Here is a 23422-nt window from a genome sequence, read left to right on the forward strand (position 1 = left end):
TATATTCACATACCACACACACACATACTTTACCTGATCTGTGCACCAGTACCACATAGCTACGATGGTCATTCCAAATATCATTCCTGGCCATGGAATATCCCCAGTGACAGCATCTTGGAAAATGTGGAATGAGTCTGCCTGAGGAGTGTAGCACCTGGAGCTAATCGTCAGGTTGTCCCCATCGACTATGGATGGGATAGCATTCATGTACTTCTCTGCAAAACTCTCATAGCCTCCGACTTCGGCAAATGCTGAAAAGGCATTGTATGAAGTAAAACGTTTCACAGAAATCTAAGACACCCGGTGTTCATAATTATTCCTTTATAGTGGAGGTACCCAAGCACGTCTAATCAGTCTGGTCAAATCCTCTGTATCCTCTTCCCAGGATCAATGTCTTTCTCGTACCTCTACTGGCACTGACCATGTTACTTTTGCAAAGTCCGTAAAGCAAATCACCCTTCTTTTTATGGTATTCTTGAAAATTTTGATTTAAATAATAGAAATAGCTTTATGGTAGAAATAAGACTGTTATCCAACAGATTGATATTGATATCTCATAATCATCCAGAGCAGAAATGAACCTGAAAATGAGCTAACAGAGTGAGCCTGACGAGATCAGCTACCAGAAAGCCCCAAACTCCTCTGAAAAGGGAAACAATGGCCTCTCTTCCTGACACAGAGCCTGGCTGGTCTGACCTTACACACCCTCTGGTTTTCTGGTACAGCGTTATATTCTACTTAAGTTACAATAAAAAATCTAGAAGTTTAGAAGCAGAAATTGGAGGCAGCAGATTATGTGTGGTGAGAAGAAATAATGAGACTCAGTGCACTGGAAGTGTGGAAAGGCTAGACACGTGTAGAAAAGAACCATAATAGATGGAACCCCCAGAAAGAAGGGTCCAGGCATCTAGGTATAGATTCAAATGATGCAAAATTCATCAGAGTATCATACATTTGTAGAGTTGAGGCTGACATTAATTTACTTATTCACTATTTATCTAATAATAAGCACCAATATGTTTGTATGTGCCAAACATTGTGGTGGCATTATATGCAAAATAAATGTGCAAGGCAGGAACTCAACCTAATGGAAGATACAGACAATACAAGGAAATTGTTCTGATAAGGGAAATATATTTTGTAACAAAAATACATGTGAGACCCGAGAAGATGAGAGAGTCCTTACTCTTAACTGTAAGGGATGGAAGAAATGAGAGACTTAGAGAGGCTGATGCTAGGGAGTGCATCACCATAGAAGCCAGAAACCAAAGAACAATGAACAAGAATTGCATAGGTCTTCTGGCTAACTCAATAGAAAGTTCACAAGGAACTGATACTAACAGTTGCCTTTGGAGCAGCACTGTGCAATATAACTTTTTGCAGTGATGTAACTGTTCTATATCTGTGCTGTCCAATTTGGATACCACTAGCCACATAATTAAGATTTCAAAAAATGGCTAGGCAAATGAGAAGCTGAATTTGTAATTTTAATTAATTTAAGTTTAAATAGCCTTATGTGACTAATGGCATACATACTGTGTCAAAATCACCAACTATCATTGTGGATTTGTTGTCACTGCAGTTCTATCAGTTTTGCTTTATGCATGCACCTTTATGTTTAGGTGCATGCATATTCAGAAATGTATACAGTGCAGCTTGAGTGAATGGAGCATGGTGGCTACAGGACAGGGGAGCAATGAAAAGACATTTATTTGCCCTCTCTATTTTTTTTACTGTGTGCATGGATTTCTTATACAAAGATAAACACATATTCTAACAAAAGGAAACAAAATTAGCAAGACGTAAATTAAATTCATCAATAGTGCTTGTTGGTATGACTTACTAGAGAGAATGAACTGATGATATTAATAAATGAGAGTCATAAAGGAAACTCCAACCCGTGTTCATATGTTCTAACAATAAAGTAAGTAATATACTTTAATAATTTTCATCCCAAACAGTCATAATGAAGTAATATTCAGTTATTTAAATTTTTCTAATATTCAATCCTTTATTTTATGAGGAATTTAGGTAAATGAAGGGTTTCTGTACATTGAGTCCAATGCACCGATAATTTTGTAAAATTATCAACCCAATGATACTAATTTTGTTCATTCCGAACACAAAGATATTAAGATTAAACAAGATAATTTACCTGAGCGATTATTTTTTAAAAGAAATTAAGTTTTCCTCCCTCATTTCCTCATGCTGTGATAGTACATCAAGAAAGAAGTTAGGCAGACATTTCAATGTTGTGAATTATGTAAATGATAGAAACATGTGACCGGATAGAACTGGGAGGCAGCAGTAAAGAGGAGATTAACTGAACAGACACTAGTCCCATGATTTCTAAGCCCAGAGCTTTGCTTACACGATCCCTACTTACCGAACCCCATGAGGATAAAAGAACCTATCAGCATGATGATGGTCTGCAAGGTATCTGTGTAAATAACTGAGGCCAAGCCCCCTGTGGAAAGAAAGGAAAGAACTAGACATTTTACTCACGTGCCCTCATCTATTTGCCTTTACCTCTAGGTTCTCCTCTACTCAAACCCTGGAAATGACTCGGCAGAAAACATATAAAAAGCTTTCTGGCTGGGCCAAAAGCTCCTCTTGGCTAAGTTGTTTTTTCTGTAGAGTGGGAACATACTGGTTTTTTTTTCTTCCAATAATGGAGTACAAGATGTTGTTGTTGACTTGTGTTTTGCTGCAAAGTTGTATAAATAACAACTTCTTTTTCAACTCTAGACTCACAAGATTCTTAGTCAACAAGATATTTCCTTTATGAGAGTGTCATGAAGAAACAAGAGTGATCCTGAAAACAGGAGATTCATGTCTCACTTATTCTGAACTTACTCAATGAATTTTGAAAATTTATTCAACTTAGCATCCATATTCTGGAAGAATTCAACTTATTCAGCTCTCACTTATTTAATGTGTGAAAATGGCTCCTTGATTGTTCAAGCTTTTACTTTTCTTTATTTTTTCCAACTGAGCTGATATAGTTTGCTTTTCATAAATTAGTATGCATGAGACACTATACTGATGTATCTGGTTCATGAAAGCCTTCTTGGACTGTTGCCATATAACTTCTTCCCACAACTAACCTACTGCTCCAGTTCTCCTCTCCTGGTTCTGCCATTCAGAGCCCACCCCATGCCCTGGCATCCTGTATTCATTTGGGTTCTGCCTTTGATTTGCCAGTCTCGAGTCTGAGCTGCTATTCCATCCTGACCTTCCATGTGTAGGATACGCTGGATTCCAAATGCCCAGATGGGTACTGAAACATGGATGAGCCAAATTAGCATTTTCCAACTCCACCCACCATATCATTATCCTTGATTGAAGTGCTCATACCTAATACTGAGGATTTTGTTTCCTTTGCTCTGTTGTGTTTCTAGGCTGTGCCTGACTCTCAGAATGGGAGGAAAAATATCATTACCTTAGCAATGACAAGGCAAACAATGAGATTGCTAATTGCAGGTTGGGGTGAAATGAGCAGAGCTAGCATGTCTAAGCTAAACATGCAGTAGACTTACCAGTGATCGTGTAGATAGCAGTGATAGCCAAGAGGCTGATGATCGCCAGGTAAAGGTCTAACCCCAGGGACAATTTGATGAATATGGCTCCAGAAAATATGTCTGACTAAAAGGGAATAGCCAGAATAAAAAAGAAATATGTGTTGCATTACTTAGCTTTTCACTGATGATTTCCCACTAATATTTACTGTAGCTGCACATGCGATCTCTGCAATCCAGTTATGAAATCCTTGGAAGACACATCTCATCCTTAGAGGATCAATTATTGAACTGACCATTGAGAGGAATGATGAGTGAGTGAATGGAAAGTGAGAAAAATCTACAATACAGTGTGTGTAGACTACTCTTTCGTGATTTTCATCACAGAGTAGTAGATAGAAGAGTCACAGAATAAGGAATGGTTATTGTTAGAAAGGAAGATTCCTGAGCATGTTTGGGGTAGTAGAAAGTTAGAGGTAAAACATGATGGAGGGGACACTAATTATGAAGCAACTAGCCAGAGACATTGAGGTGAAATGTGATCGGGAGTAGGCACAGGCTGAAGGGTTGGCTTTTGATAAAAGGAAGACTCTTCATCTTCAGAGTGGTGGGCAGAAGGAAAAAATGGCATGAGGGGTATGAGTGGTTCCTGCCTAAATTTTTTAGGTAAAGCGGGAGATGAGGCTTTCTGATAAGAGGCAGAGGTCCAGAAGCTAAAAAAGTTGTAGAGAGTTTGGAATAGTCATCGAGAGGACCAGGGAAAATATCATTAAAATAACATAGACAAAAAAATGATTTCTGATGTTTAGAAATCGTCGAAGTTTAGATGTCAGCAGAGACACCGAGATCAAAGAGTGCTTCCTAGCGTGCCTGATCTTTCTTCAACACAACTCGTGCTGGCCTCACTTGGATATGCCCCTTCAACTCTGAACCTACCAGACTCCATATCAAAAATGAAAAATTAAACCAAACCAAAACAAAACCCTGAGAAATAGCATATAAGCATGCTAATTAAAAACACAGAAGTAGTATACCTGGGTATGGGCACAGAGTAGGGAGAAGCTAGATTCATTCAGAGTTTTGCTAGGGGAGTTCAATGAAAGAGAGGTAGGCAAAGAAATTGAGGCTATGTGCTGAAGAGTAATTATAAGGATTGATCATGGAATGTAAGGGAAAGGAATAAAGTGGCAGGATTCAGAATCTGAAGAATCAGAAGTAGATTTCTTTGTAGAACTTGGGTTTGGAAGGAGTGTCACAGAAGATGGCAGTTTTTTCTTCCTTAAGGTTTGAAATAAAACTTGACGTTTTAACATCTCACCAAATATTTGTGCTGGTAAAAAAGCCTGTTCTTGATTACCTGGGCCTAGAATCTAATTCTGTGTTACAAACACAAAGTACTTTCTGCAACTTTGTTATCACTAGGTTTTCAAGGAATGCAACTACTGTGTAAATTGAGGGAAGATTATATTTTTTACAAAATTGAATGTTTACCGAAGAATTATTTAACATTTTAGAAAAGATATCACATACTGAGATGTCATTCATCGTATATGAGTTGTCATGAAACATATCATCATCTGTCTGCATTAATAACTGTCACATTTGTACTGATCTATATAGGGGTGGTGGTGGTGGCAATTATCGAACCACAGCATTGAGATTTGTGTACTCACATCTAATCATTTATGTATTAAAACAAACATTACCTGTTTGACTTTTGTTTCTTTTACATAATACAATTATGGCATTAAATTGATGTTTTTGAAATTATATATGTAAGCAGCTTATATTACCAATGATTTTTTATTATGGTGAATTATATACATATCTATTTTACTATTTTAGCTATTTTATCATGTACAATTAAATGGAATTAATTACATTCACAATGATTATAAAATATTTCTCCTAAAAATGATTTTCTTTTGCTCTTAAAGAACATTAGGACAATCTGAATAAGGTTTGTAGGTTACATATTAGTTTGTATCAAACTTAATTTCCTAATTTAAAAAACACAAAGTGTAAATGAAACAGAATAGAGAGCCCAGAAATAAATCCATGCCTATATGGTCATTTAATCTATGACAAAGGAGGCAAGAATATACAATAAGGTAAAGACGGTCTCTTCAACAAATAGTATTGAGAAAACTGGACAGATACAAGCAAAAAAGTGAAACTGGGCCACCTTCTTACACTATATACAAGCATAGACTCAAAATGGATTTGAAGACTTAAATGTAAGACCCCAAACCATAAAACTTTTGGAAGAAAACATAGGCATTATTATTGCTACTAGTAATTTCTTTTCTTATGTATCTCCTTGGGCAAGGGAAACAAAATTAAAAAATAAAAAAATGGGACTACATCAAACTAAAAAGTTTTGCACAGCAAAAGAAACCAAACAAAAAAATCCACAAAACAAAAAGACAACCTACTGAGTGGGAAAAGATATTTGCTCAAGATATTTACATCTAATAAGGGGTTAATAGCCAAAATATATAAAGAACTCATACAACTCAACAACAAAAAGCAAGCAATCCAATTAAAAAATGGGTAGAAGACCTGAATAGATAGTTCTCCAAAGAGGAAATACAAAGGGCCAATACACATATGAAAAGATGCTCAAGATCATCAGAGAAATGCAAATTAAAATTGCAATGTGATATCACCTCACACCTGTCAGAATGGCCATCATCAATAAATCAAAGAACAAGTGTTGGCAAAGATGTAGAGAAAAGGGAGCACTTATACAGTGTTTGTGGGATTGCAAATTGGTACAGCCACTATGGAAAACAGTTTGGAGGTTCCTCAAAAAATTAAAAATAGAACTACATTATGACCCAGCTACTGCACTTCTAGGTACCCATCCAAGCAAAACCAAAGCACTAATTTGAAATGACATGCACATCCCTATGTTCGCTGCAGTGCTATTTACAATAGCCAAGGTATGGAAGCAACCTCAGTGCCCATCAACAGACAATTGGAAGTGGTACATATGTACAATGGAATATTACTCAGCCATAAAAAATGAAATCTTACCATTTGCAATGACATGGATAGACCTAGAGGGTATTATGCCAAGTAAAATAAATCAAACAGAGAAATACGAATACCATATGACTTTACACATACGTGGAATCTAAAGAACAAAATAAACGAACAAACAAAATGAAAACAGACTCATAGATACAGGAAACAAACTGGTGACTGCCAGATGAGAGAGATGTTGGGTCGCTGGGTGAAAAAGGTGAAGGGATTAAGAAGTACAAACTAGTAGTTACAAAATAGTCATGGGGATGTGAAGTACAGCATAGAGAATGTAGTCAATAATATTGTATTAACTATGTATAGTACCAGGTGGGCACTAGAATAATCAGGGGGATCACTTTGTAAATTATATAAATGTCTAACCACTATGCTGTACACCTGAAGCTAATATAAAATAATATTGAATGTCAACTCTAATTGAAAAATAAAAATTAATAAAATCGCAATGAGGTTTTCTAAAAGAATAATGATGTCTTTAAGGCATAGAGACTGGAATATTTAAGGATAAAGGTGGGTCATGTCTGCAGTGATTCTCAGTGCATGATATTGGTGGTTGAGAACCAGTGAACAAGAGGATCTTTTTTAGACCTGGGGCAGGGGAGGATTGTGAAAGCTGATCTGTCCTAACCCCCCGTAATTATCTTTAATTATGTTTAATAAGTAACCAGCACGGAAGGTGTTATCAGAGTGTAATCGTAAACAAAAGGTCATGTTAAGGTTAATCATCATTAATACCACTTCAAACATAGCAATGTAGGTAAGAATGGACTCCTTGGTACTGTATCTTTCCAGCTGATCACAGACCCTGCACAATCACACATGTGGTCTTAGCCTTCTCTGCTCCCGCATTCAGCTCCCCATCATTCCATTTCCTCCCCACCCCAGGAATCTTTTATCAAAGGAGGTTGCATCCCTCAGGGCCCCTTTGGCACTCTGTCATCTGCTCTAGCACCTTGTTCATGCTCTTTAGGACCACAAAGTTGTAGATGTCGGAGACAAAGAAGTGGGAGATGATTGAGTTCCACCTGCTTGTGGAACATTGCAAGCAGCTCTGCTTTCCTCAGCCTTTCCTAATTTTCTAGTCCTGGGGACTTGTTTATGTGTCCCCAACCCCCAGAAGATAACCTCCAATTTCACCCAGCAGGGAATACCCCTTTTCCCGAGTGTCCGTAGTACACCTCCTGTACTTATCCACATACACTATTCCAGCTCGTATTGTAATACATTTTCAGATATTGACAAAAGTGCTAACAGTTTCATGGTTAAATTCTTATCTCCTTAAACCATATGGTGAACTCCTAGTGCATAGGAATCTTTGTTAACCCTAGCATGGAGCTCAATAATATACAGAAAGTGCTGAAAAATGCTCACATTGCATTAGGAAGGCTTGCACCACATGATCTAAGCATCTGATTTACTTCCAACAATGGTCAACAAAAGAACAATAGTAGGGGTCAGCTTATCTCATGAACTGCATAGACTGAACTTGCAGATTATTTCATTAGTTATCGATACATGAGAAGCAAATGAGTTACTCTTTCTTTGTTTTCTACATGTGCTGCTGAATCTTCAAATTCCTTTCTTCTTTCCTCAATGGAGTTTAACTCTATAAAAACTTTTAACACTTATTTATGTCATCTGTTTTATAAGGGTGGTCTTAGATAAAAGAAATTTAAGGACATTCAGTATCATAATACATAGCACTTTTTTCTGGTTCAAATGTCAGATAGTCAAGGTGAAAATGAAAATATAGACTGGCTCTGACAAAGAGAATAAGAAGTTATCGTGTAGTGGAGAGGCAGGAGACCAAAGAATCCTCTTTTTTTTATTTTCCTACAGCTAAACAGCTGTGCTACTTAAATGAGACATTTGTTCTTTCTGTACATCCATTTTTTTAATATCCTTAACAAAAGGGTAAGTTTATACTCTGGACCCTCTCATGACTTTAAATTCTTTTACTCTATGAATACAGGGTCTCTGAAGCTTCCTTTTCCCATAAAAACTCAGTAGTTTAAGACATCCTGATGGCTTGACCCTACCTGTAGGTGATAGTCTATATATTCAGTTGTCTGATCTTTGTGCTCTAGCCCCATCAAAGCAATCTTGTGAAGTTAAAATGCCAGGAGCACCGAACTCACTGAGATTCTCAAAATCACACAGATGAAGAGGGAGAGGACAGAAAGGTAGACCTGGAGTCGCTTCCCACCAAACCGCTTCCTGAGATATTCCGGCATGGTCATCACCTGCAGAGACAGACATCAATACAGTTTCCCGCTGAGTTCCCAGCAGATTCATATTATTCAACATTTACCAAGCACCTATGGGCTGGTAAGCATATGAAATCAGAGGTGAGAAAGGCACAGTACTTTGGGAGAGCAGCAAGGCTAGAATGAACACAGATGTTGGGATCCGTTCTCAGCCGACGTTTACTATTTGATCTTTGGCAAATAACAGTTTCTTTGAAGCTCTATTTTCTTATTTGTAAAGTGAGTGTTTCATATGAAAGTAGATGTAAAACACATCACCATCAAATGCATGGTAGACATTCAACAAATAATTTTGATACTTTTACCAATGATATTGAAGTCCAAAAATATTACTAGTAAATAATGAACCAAAATTATGTTTACATAATATTTTTATAATTGAACAAATCACAAATATATATTTGGGTATATATTTATGTGATTATCTTTATTGAAAAGAAAGGAATTACATTAAATCCCTACTTAGAGAAAAATCTGTGGTTGTAAGTACTAAAATATGAGATCAACTGTGATGTGTAGCATAAAAGATGCAATTTTCTGGTTTCATCATAGCAGATTGAGCTCATGATTTAATCTTCCTCAGTATAAAAGAATGTTAAATAAATACTTGGATAATATTATTAAAAACAGGAAGGGGAATTCTTAGTGGCTCAGAAACTATGGGGTTCCCTGAAAGATGGTAAGACACATCTGAGAACACACGTGTGAGTTCTGTGGTATGAGTCTATTAACTTAAAAATAAAAGGTCTTTAAAAGTGAGAGGCAACAAGCATTTATTTGAGATCAAAGAAGGTCTATTCAGAAAACACTGATTCAAGCAGAAGCTCAAATAGTCTTCTGATTAGGAGACAAGGGCAAGGGGTATTTATGAGAAGTGAAAGGGGACCAATTACATCGATAGAAGGAAGGCATTTGTATTGGTGCAGAAAAACTAACATAGTGATGCTAATTCTAAACGATGACTCTAATTTTCGATATGGTAATCATCAGTCCAGTGGTCATAATTTCTGCTTCCTTGTTATTTTTGCAAGCAGTTCTTTGGGATACAAGGCCCAGTCGCTTTAGGCAAAGGCCGTTTTGCCCTGTGTTAACATTCCAAAGGTTTGAGGTATAAGACATGCAAGGCAGTTCCAAATCCATTTTAAAGTGGCTCCAGTTATTATTATTTTTTAGCAAGTCCCTGAACCAAGGACAGCATCATTCAACAGAGCTTGTTCAAGCCTGAAGCTAGGAGGGACCCAGGATGAGCAAATGGGGAATATATGGTGACTTGCAGAGGGACTAACCACAAGGCTTGCCTCCTGAACACCCTCATCCCAGGACTTATTTCAGTATATAGCACCCATGGTCTGAGCATCAGCAGCAGGAGGGAAAAATGTGGGAGTAAGGCTCAGAGAGACAGAGCAGTGCCACAGTTAGCTGGCAGCTCTGACGTTGAAGGGGAGACACCCCAGCTGTGGTATATCTTACCTTTCATTAAAAAAAGATATTACTTTACAAATGTCAGAATGGCAATAATTATAATGAAGGAAAATGCCACGTGTTGGTGAGGATGTGGGGAAATGGGAACCCTCAAAGACTGATGGCCAGGGAACAGCCGATTGCAGCCGTTTGTAAGAGTAGTGTGCACTTAGTGAATTTTTGTTAATGTAAGTCCAGAAATCCTCGGACAATATTACCCAGGTTTCACGATTGAGCGGAAAAAAAATGAGTGAAAAAATGAATGCCTGACAGTTGGGCCGAGAACACCTGTGCATACTCACCCCCGCCTTGATGTATATGGGGACAAAGAACCACCCTAGAACCAGCAACAGCAGCAGAGCCTACAAGAAACCAAGAAGAGAGTGTGAAGTTAGAGAGGCTTGGCTTGTGGGCCTCGTCACTTTATGACCTCTGAGTCTGAAAATCAAATACAGTAAGTCCTCCCTCAATGTCATCAATAGATTCTTTGGAACTGTGACTTTAAACAAAATGATGTATAACCAAATTAATTTTCCCATAGGCTAATTGATTAAACTAGAGTTAAGTTCCTAAAGCATATGTCTGGTCACAAAAACATCACTCAATTTCCAAATAAAGACCCCAAACTCTTCTAATATTAAACATTGAAATAAATGTGAAGTTTACATACATTTAAGAAAGATGAATAAAAACAAGTAAGATAATTATTTTCTGACCTGCTAATTCCAGTTTAGGGTGGTGGGTGGCTGAAATCTCTCCTGGCAGCTCAGGGTGCAAGGTGAGAATCAACTCTGGAGAGGACGCCCTTCCATCGCAGGGCACACTCACCCACATTCGCTTATTCTGGGACAATTTAGACATGCCAATTCATCTTTGGTATATGGGAGGAAACTGAGGTCCTCAGAGAAAACCTACACAGACATGAGGAGAACATGTAGACTCCACACAGACCATGGCCCTGAATGGGAATCAATTTTTTTTCTCATTAATGTTATAACGAAACAGCCCTGAATGAACTGACATTATTCGAGGACCTGCTATAAATTTGACTGGATCCTGTCCCACTCAAGTGATTATGATCCTTCCCAAGACAGCTGCAGATTCTTCTCCTCTGTTTCCATGATACAGAGGCCACTGTTTTCTGGGGCTTAGGATGTGACAAAAGATGTGTGGTAAAAAAATGAACAGAAAATAAGAGATGTGAGCACAGAAATTCTGAGATACAAGGATATTTCCAGTGTTCCTCGTTTATAATAATGATAATAGTCTTCACATATATCACTCATTTTACTCTCACAATAACCAGGTGAGGTGGATACAATAAACACAGTTATTTCTATTTTATGGAGGGGAAATCTGAGCCTCACTGAGACTGAAGAAGCCCAAGGTCACAGGCTAAAAGAGCCAGGCTCTTGACAGCCTTATAATCACACCCACTGGGGCCATAGGAAATTTTGTCCATACTTCTGGAGGCTGGCTGATAGTGTCCATGGCATTATCAACACAAAAGTCAGGCCATAAAGTATATCTGGAGGCTGAGTCCATTCTGGTCCCTGATACTGCTGAAGTAAAACTAGGGGCAAAATCTTCAACAAAGGAGGGGCATTGATATCTGTGATGATTCAAGGTCACTTGCTGAGTCCATCCTGCTCACATAACTGCTATGATCCAATTTTTTTCCACATAAGCATCTCCCTCTGATTGATATGCAGACATATGAACATGCAAACACTAGAAAGGATAAGAAAAAGAGAAGGAAAAAAACAAACTTAGGCAGCTCAAGGACTATTTATGGCATGTGTTCAGCCAAGTGCTAGATGATAGGGTGGCATAAGTGACATGAGAGGAGATGGTCCCTGTCCTTAAAAAACTTAGGGTCCAGTAGAGAACACAGCTTTTACTGGTGAAATAGCAGTAGAACGACTAGGAACTTAGTCTCAAACTCTTGTATCTCTAAATCATTCACTCCTCACTCTGCTGTCATTTCCTTAGTCAGATGGCACTTGGTCAGTTTCTATGCATCCATCTGTCATCAGCACCAGGAAGCTCCCTTGACACATGCCAAATCCCACCTATCATCTTGGATGAACTCCTGTCCTGTGTGAGGTCCCTCAAGACTCCATGGATGCTTCTTTTCCTTACTTTCTGTACACTGTACTGAATACATATCTTTCTCTCTCACTGGGATGTAAGCTTCTCAAAAGAAGGGACCATTGCTTTTACACTTTTTTATTGCCTGCATCTAATTCAGAGCTGGACATGTAGTGCAATAGCTCAGGGAGAAGAGATGGAAGTGAGAGCTAAAATAATCAAGGAGGTTAAGTAAAAGTGGGGATTGAATCATTTGTCATTGAAATGACATTCCTGATGGCAATAACTGCTTGAGCAAAATCTCAGAGATGAGAAATGTGACTGGAATGGCCCAGGCAGAACAGGGCCATACAAGGAAAGCCCTGAATTTCAAACAAAGTGTAGATTGGGAGAAGGGAAAATAGAAACCAAACCAAAGAAGAGTTTATCCTATAGAGACTCCCAGAAAAATACACTTGGACAGAGTTTTAATTTAAAGGGAAAAGCCTATGATGTCACTTACATTCCATTCAAACGCTGCAATGGCAATTCCTGAAGCCGCTCCAGTCCCAGCCAGCCCCACAAAGTGGCCGCTGCCGATGTTACTGGCGAAGAGAGAGGCGCCCATCTGGAATCCAAGAGAACAGACTAGGATCAGAATTAAAAGACTTAAATAAGACTTCTTGAAAGCAGGTAAATGTTGAGATCTCTTCATCTCTACTCCTTAGGGCAGGAGTCAGCAAACTACAGCTCATGGGCTGAATCCAGTTTTTATATGGTTGGTAAGCTAAGGATACTTTTTATATTTTTGAATGGTTAAAAAAAATCTAAAGAAGAATGATATTTTATGAAGGGTGAAATAATACGAATTCAAATTTCAGTGTCCATAAATAGTTTTATTGGAACAGAGTCATGCTCATTGGTTTTAGGTTTTGACTACAGCTGCTTCTGTGCTACAGTGGCAGAGTTGTATGGTTCAGGAGGCAGTGTTGGCCCATAAACTCTAAAATACTTACAATCTTGCACTTTATAGAAAAGCTTGCTGATCCCTGCTTTAGAGGAACCTTATTAATCTATCTACCTGAATGCTGAGTTGAGCCTGTCCTTGGCCAAGAACTTCCAGACCTCCCATCAGCCCCTTCAACCAGCCTCAAGGACCCCAAAATTGGGTAGGATGGAGTACTTCTTCATCTTTCTGGCCCTAAGGAACCTCATTTAATTCACCTCCCTTCCAATCACATTGTCTACTGTTCTTAAGTCTCAAAGATCAAGAGAGGTCTTTTGAGTGAGCACAGATGAGCACTAGTGATGGAACGGAATTGGGGTATGAGACCCCTGCAGTGCCCATTCTTCTATTCTCATCTTTTCAGGCCTCCGTAAAATCACCTTTTCTAGTCAGGCTTTGGGGCCAGGGTATGAGATTAAGGTTATTTGTGACTATAGAATTGGTTGAGCCTTGAATATTTCATAAAAACACTCTTAAGAAGGCAATGTTGGATTGGAAAAAAATCCATTTTGAGCTTGCAGTTGGTCTGCTTCAACCACCCGGGTCAGGCCATTTACCAATCTCCACTTTGCTTCATACTATTTAGTCAGCAGATCTGTGAAGGAAGCATGTACTGAGCACCCGCTGTATACCCAACCCACAGTTGACAGTGCATGGGTTCAGGGAAGAAGATGCACCCTCTGCTGCAATGAGACTCTGGCCAAGGAGGCTGGACATCAGAACCCAGTAAGGAAGATACCAATTGGACAAGAGTCAAGGAGACATCACCATTTGCATCATCACAGGGAACACACATCCATTATCACAACCGCATAGAACAAAGAACTAGACATTCAGGCGAGAATGCAGGGTGAGGCTTCTCAGATGAAGCAGGGCTTGAGCAGGGTGTTGAAGGAGGAGAGCGGAGACGGGGACACTCATTGAACAAAAGGGGCAGCATTAACTCAGGGTTGGGAACAGAAGGGATGTGCTGGGAACCATAAGGGCCAAGATAGGAGATTCTTAATGAGGACCAGGGAAAAAGAATATGAAGCAGAGCTGAATCGGATCTTCTCAGATGCCACACTACACTTGCTCTCATAATTGGTGACACACAGTGATTTACTGAAATAATGGGACAGAGCCCTGAGGTCAGAAATTTAGGGAAAAAAACACCAGGAATTAGGCAACAAGCACACATCAGAAATGGTCAGCATTCTCTAGGTTTTCTTTATTTACTCTTAAACATATACACAATTAGGACATTTATCTCCAGGAAACTGTGACCTACTCACCGACCACCAGGCCATATCTCGATCAGCTAGAAAGAAGCCTCCGACAGTGCCCCGGTTGGTCTTCAGCATCGCCTGAGCAGAAGGGAAGACATGTGTCAGTCAAACCACAGCAAATGCACCCAAGATGTTCCAGGTATTGTGGCCATGGTGCTGATGAAAGTGACCTTTTCCAGCTCTCCTGAAGAAATATTTTCCTGGAAACTGTGATATAACATCAGTTTTTAAAGGACTTCGAAGTCATAGTTCCATAGAAGCCCGGGGACTTTAGGAAATTATATACCTCGACTTTTGTCCTAATTGCTCAGTTTATTTCCATTGATGAAAACATCAAGAGGTATCACTGGAAGAAAATTTGTAGCCTTAAACCCACTACTAAAAAGAAAGAAGGAGCATCAATGAATCAAGCATTCAACTCAACTAAGTTGGAAAATGAGCAAATAACAAAGGAAAATAAAGGAAGTGAGATAATGAAAATAATGTCCTTATTCATTGTGCCATATGCTGGAGACGCTGAACAGAATAACACTGAAGTTCCCATTACTGGCCCCGTTCACACGATAGGGTTGTTAGGAGAAAAAATCCAGTGTAAGCACTATTGATGTCACACACAAGAAAATGATTCTGAGAGGACAATGAAATCTGTGACAGCTGTTCGTGTTCTCTTGCCTTTGTCACACCATACCTTTCCCTCCCTTAGATACTTTACCCCTAAGTTTTGTGCCCACCCTAAAAGCCCCATGGGGCTCCTACATACCCACAGCCCAACGACCATCACCACCAGAAAATAGATCACAATGACGGAGATATCAGCAGCATTTCGGATGCGTTCTGACATCTCAGGAGGGTCTGGGGTTCCAGTCGTGGTGCTGGGGCTTAATGTGCTGGCCATGGCTGCAGGCAGTGTTGTTCTCATCCCAGGAATGGCTCTTTTCTTATATAAACTCTGGGTTAATGATCAGCCTCCAGCAGGTGGGACATGCTATCAGAACCAGCTTATGGGGTTGGGGACCTTTAAACCTTTTCTCTGCACCTCTGAAAACCTGGCCCTCCAGCAGTCAGTGTTGGCCTAAGTGAAGTGTGAGAATGAAGGTCGAGAGACAAGAAACAGTGAAAACTGGAGTTGGAGAATGGAGTGTTCACTGTGTGGAAAGCCAGGGTCTTTGAGAAGATTCGACGATGTTAAATGAGGATTAGGGAGGAGAGATGGCAGGAATAAGGAGGGGAGAAGGACAGAGGTGAAAGGAACAGAAAAGAATTAGGAGAGACGGGGGGTAAAAAGTCCATTACAGAGCAGATAAGTTTTTTTTTTCTATTAGTTTCCAGTATATAGTACATTGGTTAGACATTTATATAGTTTATGAAACGATCTCCTTGATTACTCTATCTTCCGTCTGGCTCTACGCATAGCCATTACCTTACTGCTGACTGCATTTCCTATGCCGTGCTCCCCATCCCCGTGACCCTCTAACAACTATGAATTTGTACTTCTTTAAACCTTTACCACTTTCTATCAGGCCCCCAACCCCCATCCCCTCTGGCTGTCACCTGATTTTCCTCTATATTTGTGGGTCTGCTTTCTATTTGTTTGTTCTTTTTATTCCTTAGATTCCACGTAAAAGTGAAACCATATGGTATTTATATTTTTCTGTCTGGCTTATTTCGCTCAGCATAATCACCTCTAGGTCCACTCATGCCATTGCAAATGATAGGATTTCATTTTTTTATAGTTGAGTAATATTCCATTGTATATATGAACCATAACTTCCAGATAAGGTTTTTTTCTTTTCCAGCTTTATTGAAATATGATAGACAATTAGTTGCTTGTATTTACATTTTGTAATTCAATAAGTTTTTTCAATTATAGTTGGCATACAATAATATATCAGTTTCAGTTGTATAGCATAGTGATCAGAGAGCCACATAACTCACAAAGTTATCACCTCACTAAACCTAGTACCCCTCTTCCCCCTTACCTATTTATTATAGTATTATTAACCATCTTCCCCATGCTACAGTCTATATCTCCATGTCTATTCTGCAACTATCCATTTGTACCTCTTAACCCCTTTGCCTTTTTTTTTGCCTTCCCCCCAACCTGTAGCCCTCAAAATATTCTCTGTATCTATGAGTTTATTTCTGCTTTTGTTGTTGTTGTTATATATTTTGTTCTTTATGTGTGAAATCATGCGATATTTGTCTTTCTCTATCTGACCCATTTCATTCAGTGCAATACCCTCTAGGTCCATCAAGGCAATATCTTTGTCCATCCTCTTCCTTTTAGTCTCCATGTGTCTTTTAATCTGAAGTGAGTCTCTTGTAGGCAGCATATGTAGGGGTCTTGTTTTCTTCTCCATTCAGCCACTCTATCTTTCGGTTAGAGCACTTAATTCTTTTCCATTTGAGGTACTTGTTGGGAGGAATGTAGCTATTACCATTTTTCATTCATTGTTTTGATACATGTTTTTTCTTCTTAAAGAAGTCCCGCCAACATTTCCTGTAATACTGGCTTAATGTTGATAAATTCCCTTAGCTTACTTTTGTCTGGGAAGCCCTTTGTCTGTCCTTTGACTCTAAATGATAACTTTGCTGGATAAAGTATTCTTGATTGTAGATCCTAGGTTTTCATCACATTGAATATTTTGTGCCAAGCTCTTCTGTCCTGCATAGTTTCTTTTGAGAAATCAGCTGCCAGTCTTATGGGTTCTCCCTTGTAGGAACTAACTGCTTTTCTCTTACTGCTTTTAAGATTCTCTCTTTGTATTTAACCTTTGTCATTTTAATTATGATATGTCTTGGTGTGGGCCTGTTTGGGTTCCTGGTTTTTGGGACTCTCTGAGCTTCCTGGAGTTTTATGTCTATTTCCCTCACCTGGTTAGGGAAGTTTTCCATCATTATTTCTTCAAATAGCTCTTCAACGTCTTGTTTTCCTTCAAGTACCCCTATGACATGGATATTTTTACATTTAATTGTGTCCCATAGTCTCCTTATATGATCATAGTCTTGGCTTCTTTTTTCTTGCCATTCTGATTGAGTGTCCTTGGCTTCTCCATCCTCTATATAGATCATTTGATCCTCTTCTTTATTCCATTTAATGTACTTATCATCTCAGATAATGTATTTTTCATTTCTAACTGGTTCCCTGTTATAATTTGCATTTTCATTTTTATGTTTTTTATCTCTTTTTTTTAAAAGTTCTCACTGAATTCATCTACACTTCCCCTAAGTTTATTGAGCATCTTTATAACCAGTGTTCTGAACTCCGCATCCGTTAGATTGCTTGACTCCATTATTTCTGGATCTCTGTTCTGTTCTCTCATATAGTTTCTGCTTCTTTGTCTTCCCCTTTTGGCTACCTTTCTGTGTCTGTTTCTATGTACTAAGCAAAGCTCCTAAGTCTCCTGGTCTAATTAGTGTGAATTTGTGAAGTAGGTGTCCAGTGGTACCGTCTTGGGAGGTGTTCAGCTGCAAGTCAAGTTTAGCCCCAGCTTGTACCCCTCCTGTTAAGATTCCACCTGTTAAGATTCAGCAAGCAACCCACAGATGCTGTGCTTAGAGTTGCGTCAAGAGGCCATGCCAGAAACCGAGGTCAGCTGCCACTAGTGTGGGTCTTGGCGCTGCTCAGCAAGGAGCACCTGACTTGCTGAGGACACACCTGGATGTGGCTTAGGTAGGGCCCAAGTTGGGGGAGGTGGAGTTTCAGGGAATCCTCTGGGCAGAGCGACCTCTGTCATCCAGTTTGAGAATGTCTCAGCTATGGCAGCGATCTCTGCATACTGGGAGGGGGAAGGGCTCAACAGTGGAACAATGGGTACTGCTGGCACTTCGGTACAGAGAGAGTTGTGCCTTCAGCCCTCACTCTGACGAGTCAGTGTCCCTCTATAAGTCCCTGGTGTCCCCCAAGCAGCAGACCCAGTGCTGGTGCTCAGAGCGGGTGGGCCCGTCACTGCAAAAGTCCGCTCACTAACACGACCTCTTTAAGAGGCGTCTGCAGCTGCCTCTGCTTTGGCCTCTGCCCCATTCAGCCCCTGGAGACCGGGCAGCCTCGTTTCCTCACTCCATCCTACATCCTCCTGTTGTAGGGCTTGTTCATCTAGATCCCTGGTGATTCTCCTTGCTGTTTGCTCCTTGTTTCTGTCACAACTTTGATTTGGTCATAAGAGGGATGAACTGAACTGCTAACATCTACGTCATTTTTTTTCTCTCTCCCCAGATAAGATTTTTACCAAGGAATTATATTCAGCTGTGCATTTCATGGGTTCCAAAGCTCCACATTTCTCTGGAATGGGTAATCTAAGCTGGCTTTATATGACACATTAGGACCGTGATGACCCATGTGGGACAGGGAAGTGGCTCTACAAAGCACTGCATGTAGGGAAGAGGATAGGGCTATGGCATGGGCTGGGTCAGAGGTTTTGACAATGGGTGAATCAACCTAAAAGCATGTGATAGTGATTCTCAGGATTTGACATCTGTGACCTTGATACTCTTTTTCTCTCATAATTTTATTGTAGTAAAATATACATAACATAAAATTTACTATTGTCACCATTTTTAAGTGTGCAATTCAGTGGCATTAAGCACCTTCTCCATATTATGCAACCATCACCACTGTATCCATTTTTAGAACCTTGTCCTTATTCCTAATAGCAGTTTTGTACCCAATAAACAATAACTTCCCACTCCTCCCTCTTCCCCGGCTCTTGTAACCTTTATTCTATTCTGTGTTTCTCTGAATTAGCCTATTCTAGATACCACATTTAAGTGAAATCATACAATATTTGTCCTTATGTGTTGGGTTTATTTCACTTAGCATGTTTTCAAGATTCATCTATGTTGTAGAATGTATCAGAATTTCCTTCCTTTTCAAGGCCGAATAATATGCCATTGCACGTATATACCACATTTTGTTTACCCATATATCTGCTGATGGACAAAGAGGGGAGAAGGTTGTTTCTACCTTTTAGCTATTTTGAGTATGGCTGCTATGAACATTGCTGTACAAAAATCTGTCTGAGTGCCTGCTTTCAAGTCTTTTGAGTATACACTTAGGAATAGAATTGCTAGATCATGTAATAACATGTTTAACCTTTTAAGGAACCACCAAACTGTCTTCCAAGAAGCTACACAATTGTACATTTCCACTAGCAATGCACAAAAGTTCCAATTTCTCCACATCTTCACCAACACTTGGCTGTTTTCAGTTTTTAAAATGATAGCCATCCTCATAGGTGTGAAGTGATGGTATTTCATTGTGGTTTTTATAATGCAATGATTAATGATGTTGTTTCATGTGCATATTGGCTATTTTTATATAGTTTTGGAGAAATGTCTATTCAAGTCCTTTGCCCATTTTAAACTGGATTTGTTGTTGTTGTTGTTATTGTTATTGTTGATGATGATGATAATGATTTGTAGTTCTTTAGCTATTCTGGATGTTAATGTCTTACCAGAGATAAAGTTTGAAAATATTTTTTCCTATTCTGTGGGTTGTATTTTCATTCACTTGATAGTCTCCTTTGATGCATACAATTTTTAGTTTTGATGAAGTTCAATTTATCTATTTTTACTTTTGTTGCTTGTGTTACTAGTGTTATATTAAAAAAATCATCACCAAATCCAATGTCATAAAGATTTACCCTATGTTTTATAGTTTTAGCTCTTATGTTTAGGTCTTTGATTCATTTTGAATTTATTTTGTATGTGGTATAAGGTAAAGGTCCAACTTCACTCATTCTCATGTGTTCATCCAGTTTTTTGAGCACCATTTATTGAAGACTGTTTTTTCTTCAGTGAGTGGTCTTTGTGCCCTTGTCAAAGATAATTTAGCCCTATACAAAGGTCTTATTTTTTGGGCTCTCTATTCTATTCCATTGCTCTATATTTTTGACCTTATGTCAACACCAAACTGTTTTGATGACTGTAGCTTTATAGTAAGTTTTGAAATCAAGAAGTTTGTTCTTTTTCCAAATTGTTTTGGCTATTTGGGATCCCTTGAAATTCAATATGAATTTTAGGATAGGATTTTCTATTTCTGCAAAAATGCCATTGAGATTTTAATAAAGATTGCATTGAAACTATAGTTTGCTTTGGGTAGTAGTGTAATCTTAACAACATTAAGTCTTCCAATCCATGACCACAAATGTCTTTCCACTTATTTATGTCTTCTTTTATTTTTTTTTAGCAATTTTTTTAGTCTTTATCTTGCAGGTCTTTCACATCCTTAAATTCATACTTAAATCTTTTATTCTCATTGGTGCTACTGTAGTGGAATTGTTTATATAATTCCCTTTTGGGATTGTTCATTGTCAGTATGTAGAAATAGAATTGATTTTGTATGTTGGTTGTACATACTGCAAATTTGTTGCATTAATTCATTAGCTCTAATAGTATTTTTTTTTTGTAGAATTTCTAGGGGTTTCTTCATATATAATCATGTTATTGACAAACAGATAATTTTATTTCTTCCATTCCAATTTGGATATCCTTTATTTTTCTTGCCTTATTTTCTCTGGCCAAGACATCTCTTACTATTTTGAATAGAAGTGATGAAAGTAGTCATTCTTGTCTTGTTTCTTATCTCAGGGGAAGAGCTTTCAGCCTTTTCATCATTGAGTATGATGTTAGCTGTGGGTTTTTCACTTATGACCTTTAACATATCGAAAAAGTTTCCTTCTACTCTTTTTAATATACTGCTGAATTCAGTTTGCTAGTATTTTATTGTGGATTTTTACATTAATATTAATAATGGATATTGGTCTGTAGTTTTTTTGTTTCTTTGTCTGGCTTTAGTATCAGACAAATGCTGGCTTCATAGAATGATATAGAAAGTGTTTTCTTCATTTTTTGGGAAGAGTGTGAGAAGAATTGGTGTTAATTACTTTTTATGTCTATTTAAAAACAATATTTTTAAATGTTTTTTTTTTTAATGCTTGGTAGAACTTACTAGTGAAGCCATATAGTTCAGCGGTATTCTTCTTGGGATGTTTTTCATTATTGCTTTAATCTTGTTATAGATCTATTCAGATTTTTTATGCTTTAGGATTCACTTTTGGTAGATGATGTGTTTCTAAGAATTCGTCCATTTGATCTAGGTTAGCTAATTTGTTGGTGAACAAATGCTCACAGTATTCTCTTATAATTCTTCTAATTTCTAAAAAGCCAGTAGCAATATCCTCAAATTTATTTCTAATTTAAGTAATTTGGGCCTTCTTTCTTTTTTTTTTGGAGTCATCCTAGCTAATGATTTGTCAGTTTTTTTGATCTCTTTGAAGAAACAATTCTTGCTTATTTAATTTTTCTCTATTCACTATTTTGATTATCTCTGCTCTAATCTTTATTATTTTTTACCTTCTAATAACTTTGGGTTTAATTTGTTATTTTTCTAGTTTCTTAAGTGTAAAATTTGTTATTGGATTTGAGATCTTCATTCTTTTTAAATGTAAGTTTTTTTTTTCAGATATAAGTTTCCCCCTTAGTACAGCTTCTTTGCATCCCATAAATTTTGATATATTGTGATTTTGTTTTCATTTGCCTCAAGTTATTTTTTCCTAGCATTTTTGAGCAGTAATTTAAAGAAATTTATATAATTAAGGTGTACAGGTGATGTACTGATATATGTACACATGTGAAATTATTGCCACAAGCAAGCTGATTAACATATCCATCACCTCACAAGTTACTATTGTGTGTGTGTGTGTGTGTGTGTGTTTCAGGTCTACTCTCTTTCAAGGAAATTTCAAGTATACAATATAGTATTATTAACCATAGTCACCATGCTGTGATTCAGACCCCAAGATTTATTCAACCTGCAGAACTGACTGTAACTTTTGACCCGTATTTTCTATTTTCTACAAACCCCAGGCCCTGATAACTGGTAACCATAATTCTGCTCTCCATTTCTTGGAGACTGACTTTTTTAGATTTCACAAGTGAGAACATGCAGTATTTGTCTTTCTGTACCTGGCTTATTTCACTTAGCATAATGTCCCTTAGTTTTATCCATCCTTAGAATTTCCTTCTTTTTTAAAGTTGAAGAATATCCATTGTTTATATGTGTGTATGCCATATTTGCTTTATCCATTCAACTGTCATTGGACACTTAGATTGTTTTCATATCTTGGTTATTGTGAATAATGCTGTGACGAACATAGGAGGGCAGATGACTTTTCAAGATACTGTTTTCGTCTCCTTTAGATATGTACCCACACATGGGGTCGCTAGATTATATGGTAGATCTATTTTTAATCTTTTGAGGAGCTTCTATACTGTTTTTTTTTTTAATAATGACTGTATCAATTTACATTCCCACCAAGAGTACACTAGGGTTCCCTTTTTTTCCACATTCTCACCAACATTTGTTATCTCTTGCCTTTTTGATAACAGCCATCTTAACAGGTATAAGGTGTTATCTCATTTTGGTTTTGATTTGTATTTCCCTGATGATTGCCGATGATGGGCATCTTTTTCTCTCATATGCCACATCCATGTGTTCACCAGCCTCGTATATTCTACTCTTAATCACGTTTCAAACTCATCTTCTCTTGCCATACCACGAACACTTGCACACAACCATACTCTCTCCTTGCTGGGTTCCCTCTAATTTATGTTATTTAAAAAAAAAAAACTTTCAAATGTGGAAATCCGAGAAAGTCACTGCCATGTTTAAAATCTTCAATGTCTCTCAGGTCGGTGTGGCCCCAATCTCAAGGGTGGCATGTAAAGAATCCCCTCCTCATCTCTACCACAAGTCTCTCTCGTTCCTTTCTTTATCTGCTT

At 38.2% G+C, this 23422-nt stretch overlaps 1 protein-coding gene across 2 annotated transcripts in view; it reads right to left on the bottom strand.

Annotated features, from left to right (window-relative positions):
* LOC120601870 (solute carrier family 5 member 4) overlaps positions 1-15536 on the bottom strand; it is a 30917-nt gene extending 15381 nt beyond the window's left edge. Inside the window, exons 1-8 of one of the 2 annotated variants that reach the window (XM_039861767.1) lie at positions 15402-15536; positions 14648-14719; positions 12891-12995; positions 10600-10659; positions 8708-8812; positions 3543-3648; positions 2390-2470; positions 34-254 (exon numbers count right to left, since the gene is read on the bottom strand). In XM_039861767.1, coding sequence (XP_039717701.1) covers positions 34-254; positions 2390-2470; positions 3543-3648; positions 8708-8812; positions 10600-10659; positions 12891-12995; positions 14648-14719; positions 15402-15536 — 885 coding nt within the window. The remainder of the gene's footprint in view (positions 1-33; positions 255-2389; positions 2471-3542; positions 3649-8707; positions 8813-10599; positions 10660-12890; positions 12996-14647; positions 14720-15401) is intronic. The other variant, XM_039861768.1, reaches the window with a different exon arrangement.
* Positions 15537-23422: the final 7886 nt, after the last annotated feature.

Source organism: Pteropus medius, unplaced genomic scaffold (genome assembly GCF_902729225.1).
Source record: "Pteropus medius unplaced genomic scaffold, Ma_sr-lr_union100, whole genome shotgun sequence".
Taxonomy (NCBI): Eukaryota; Metazoa; Chordata; class Mammalia; order Chiroptera; family Pteropodidae; genus Pteropus; species Pteropus medius.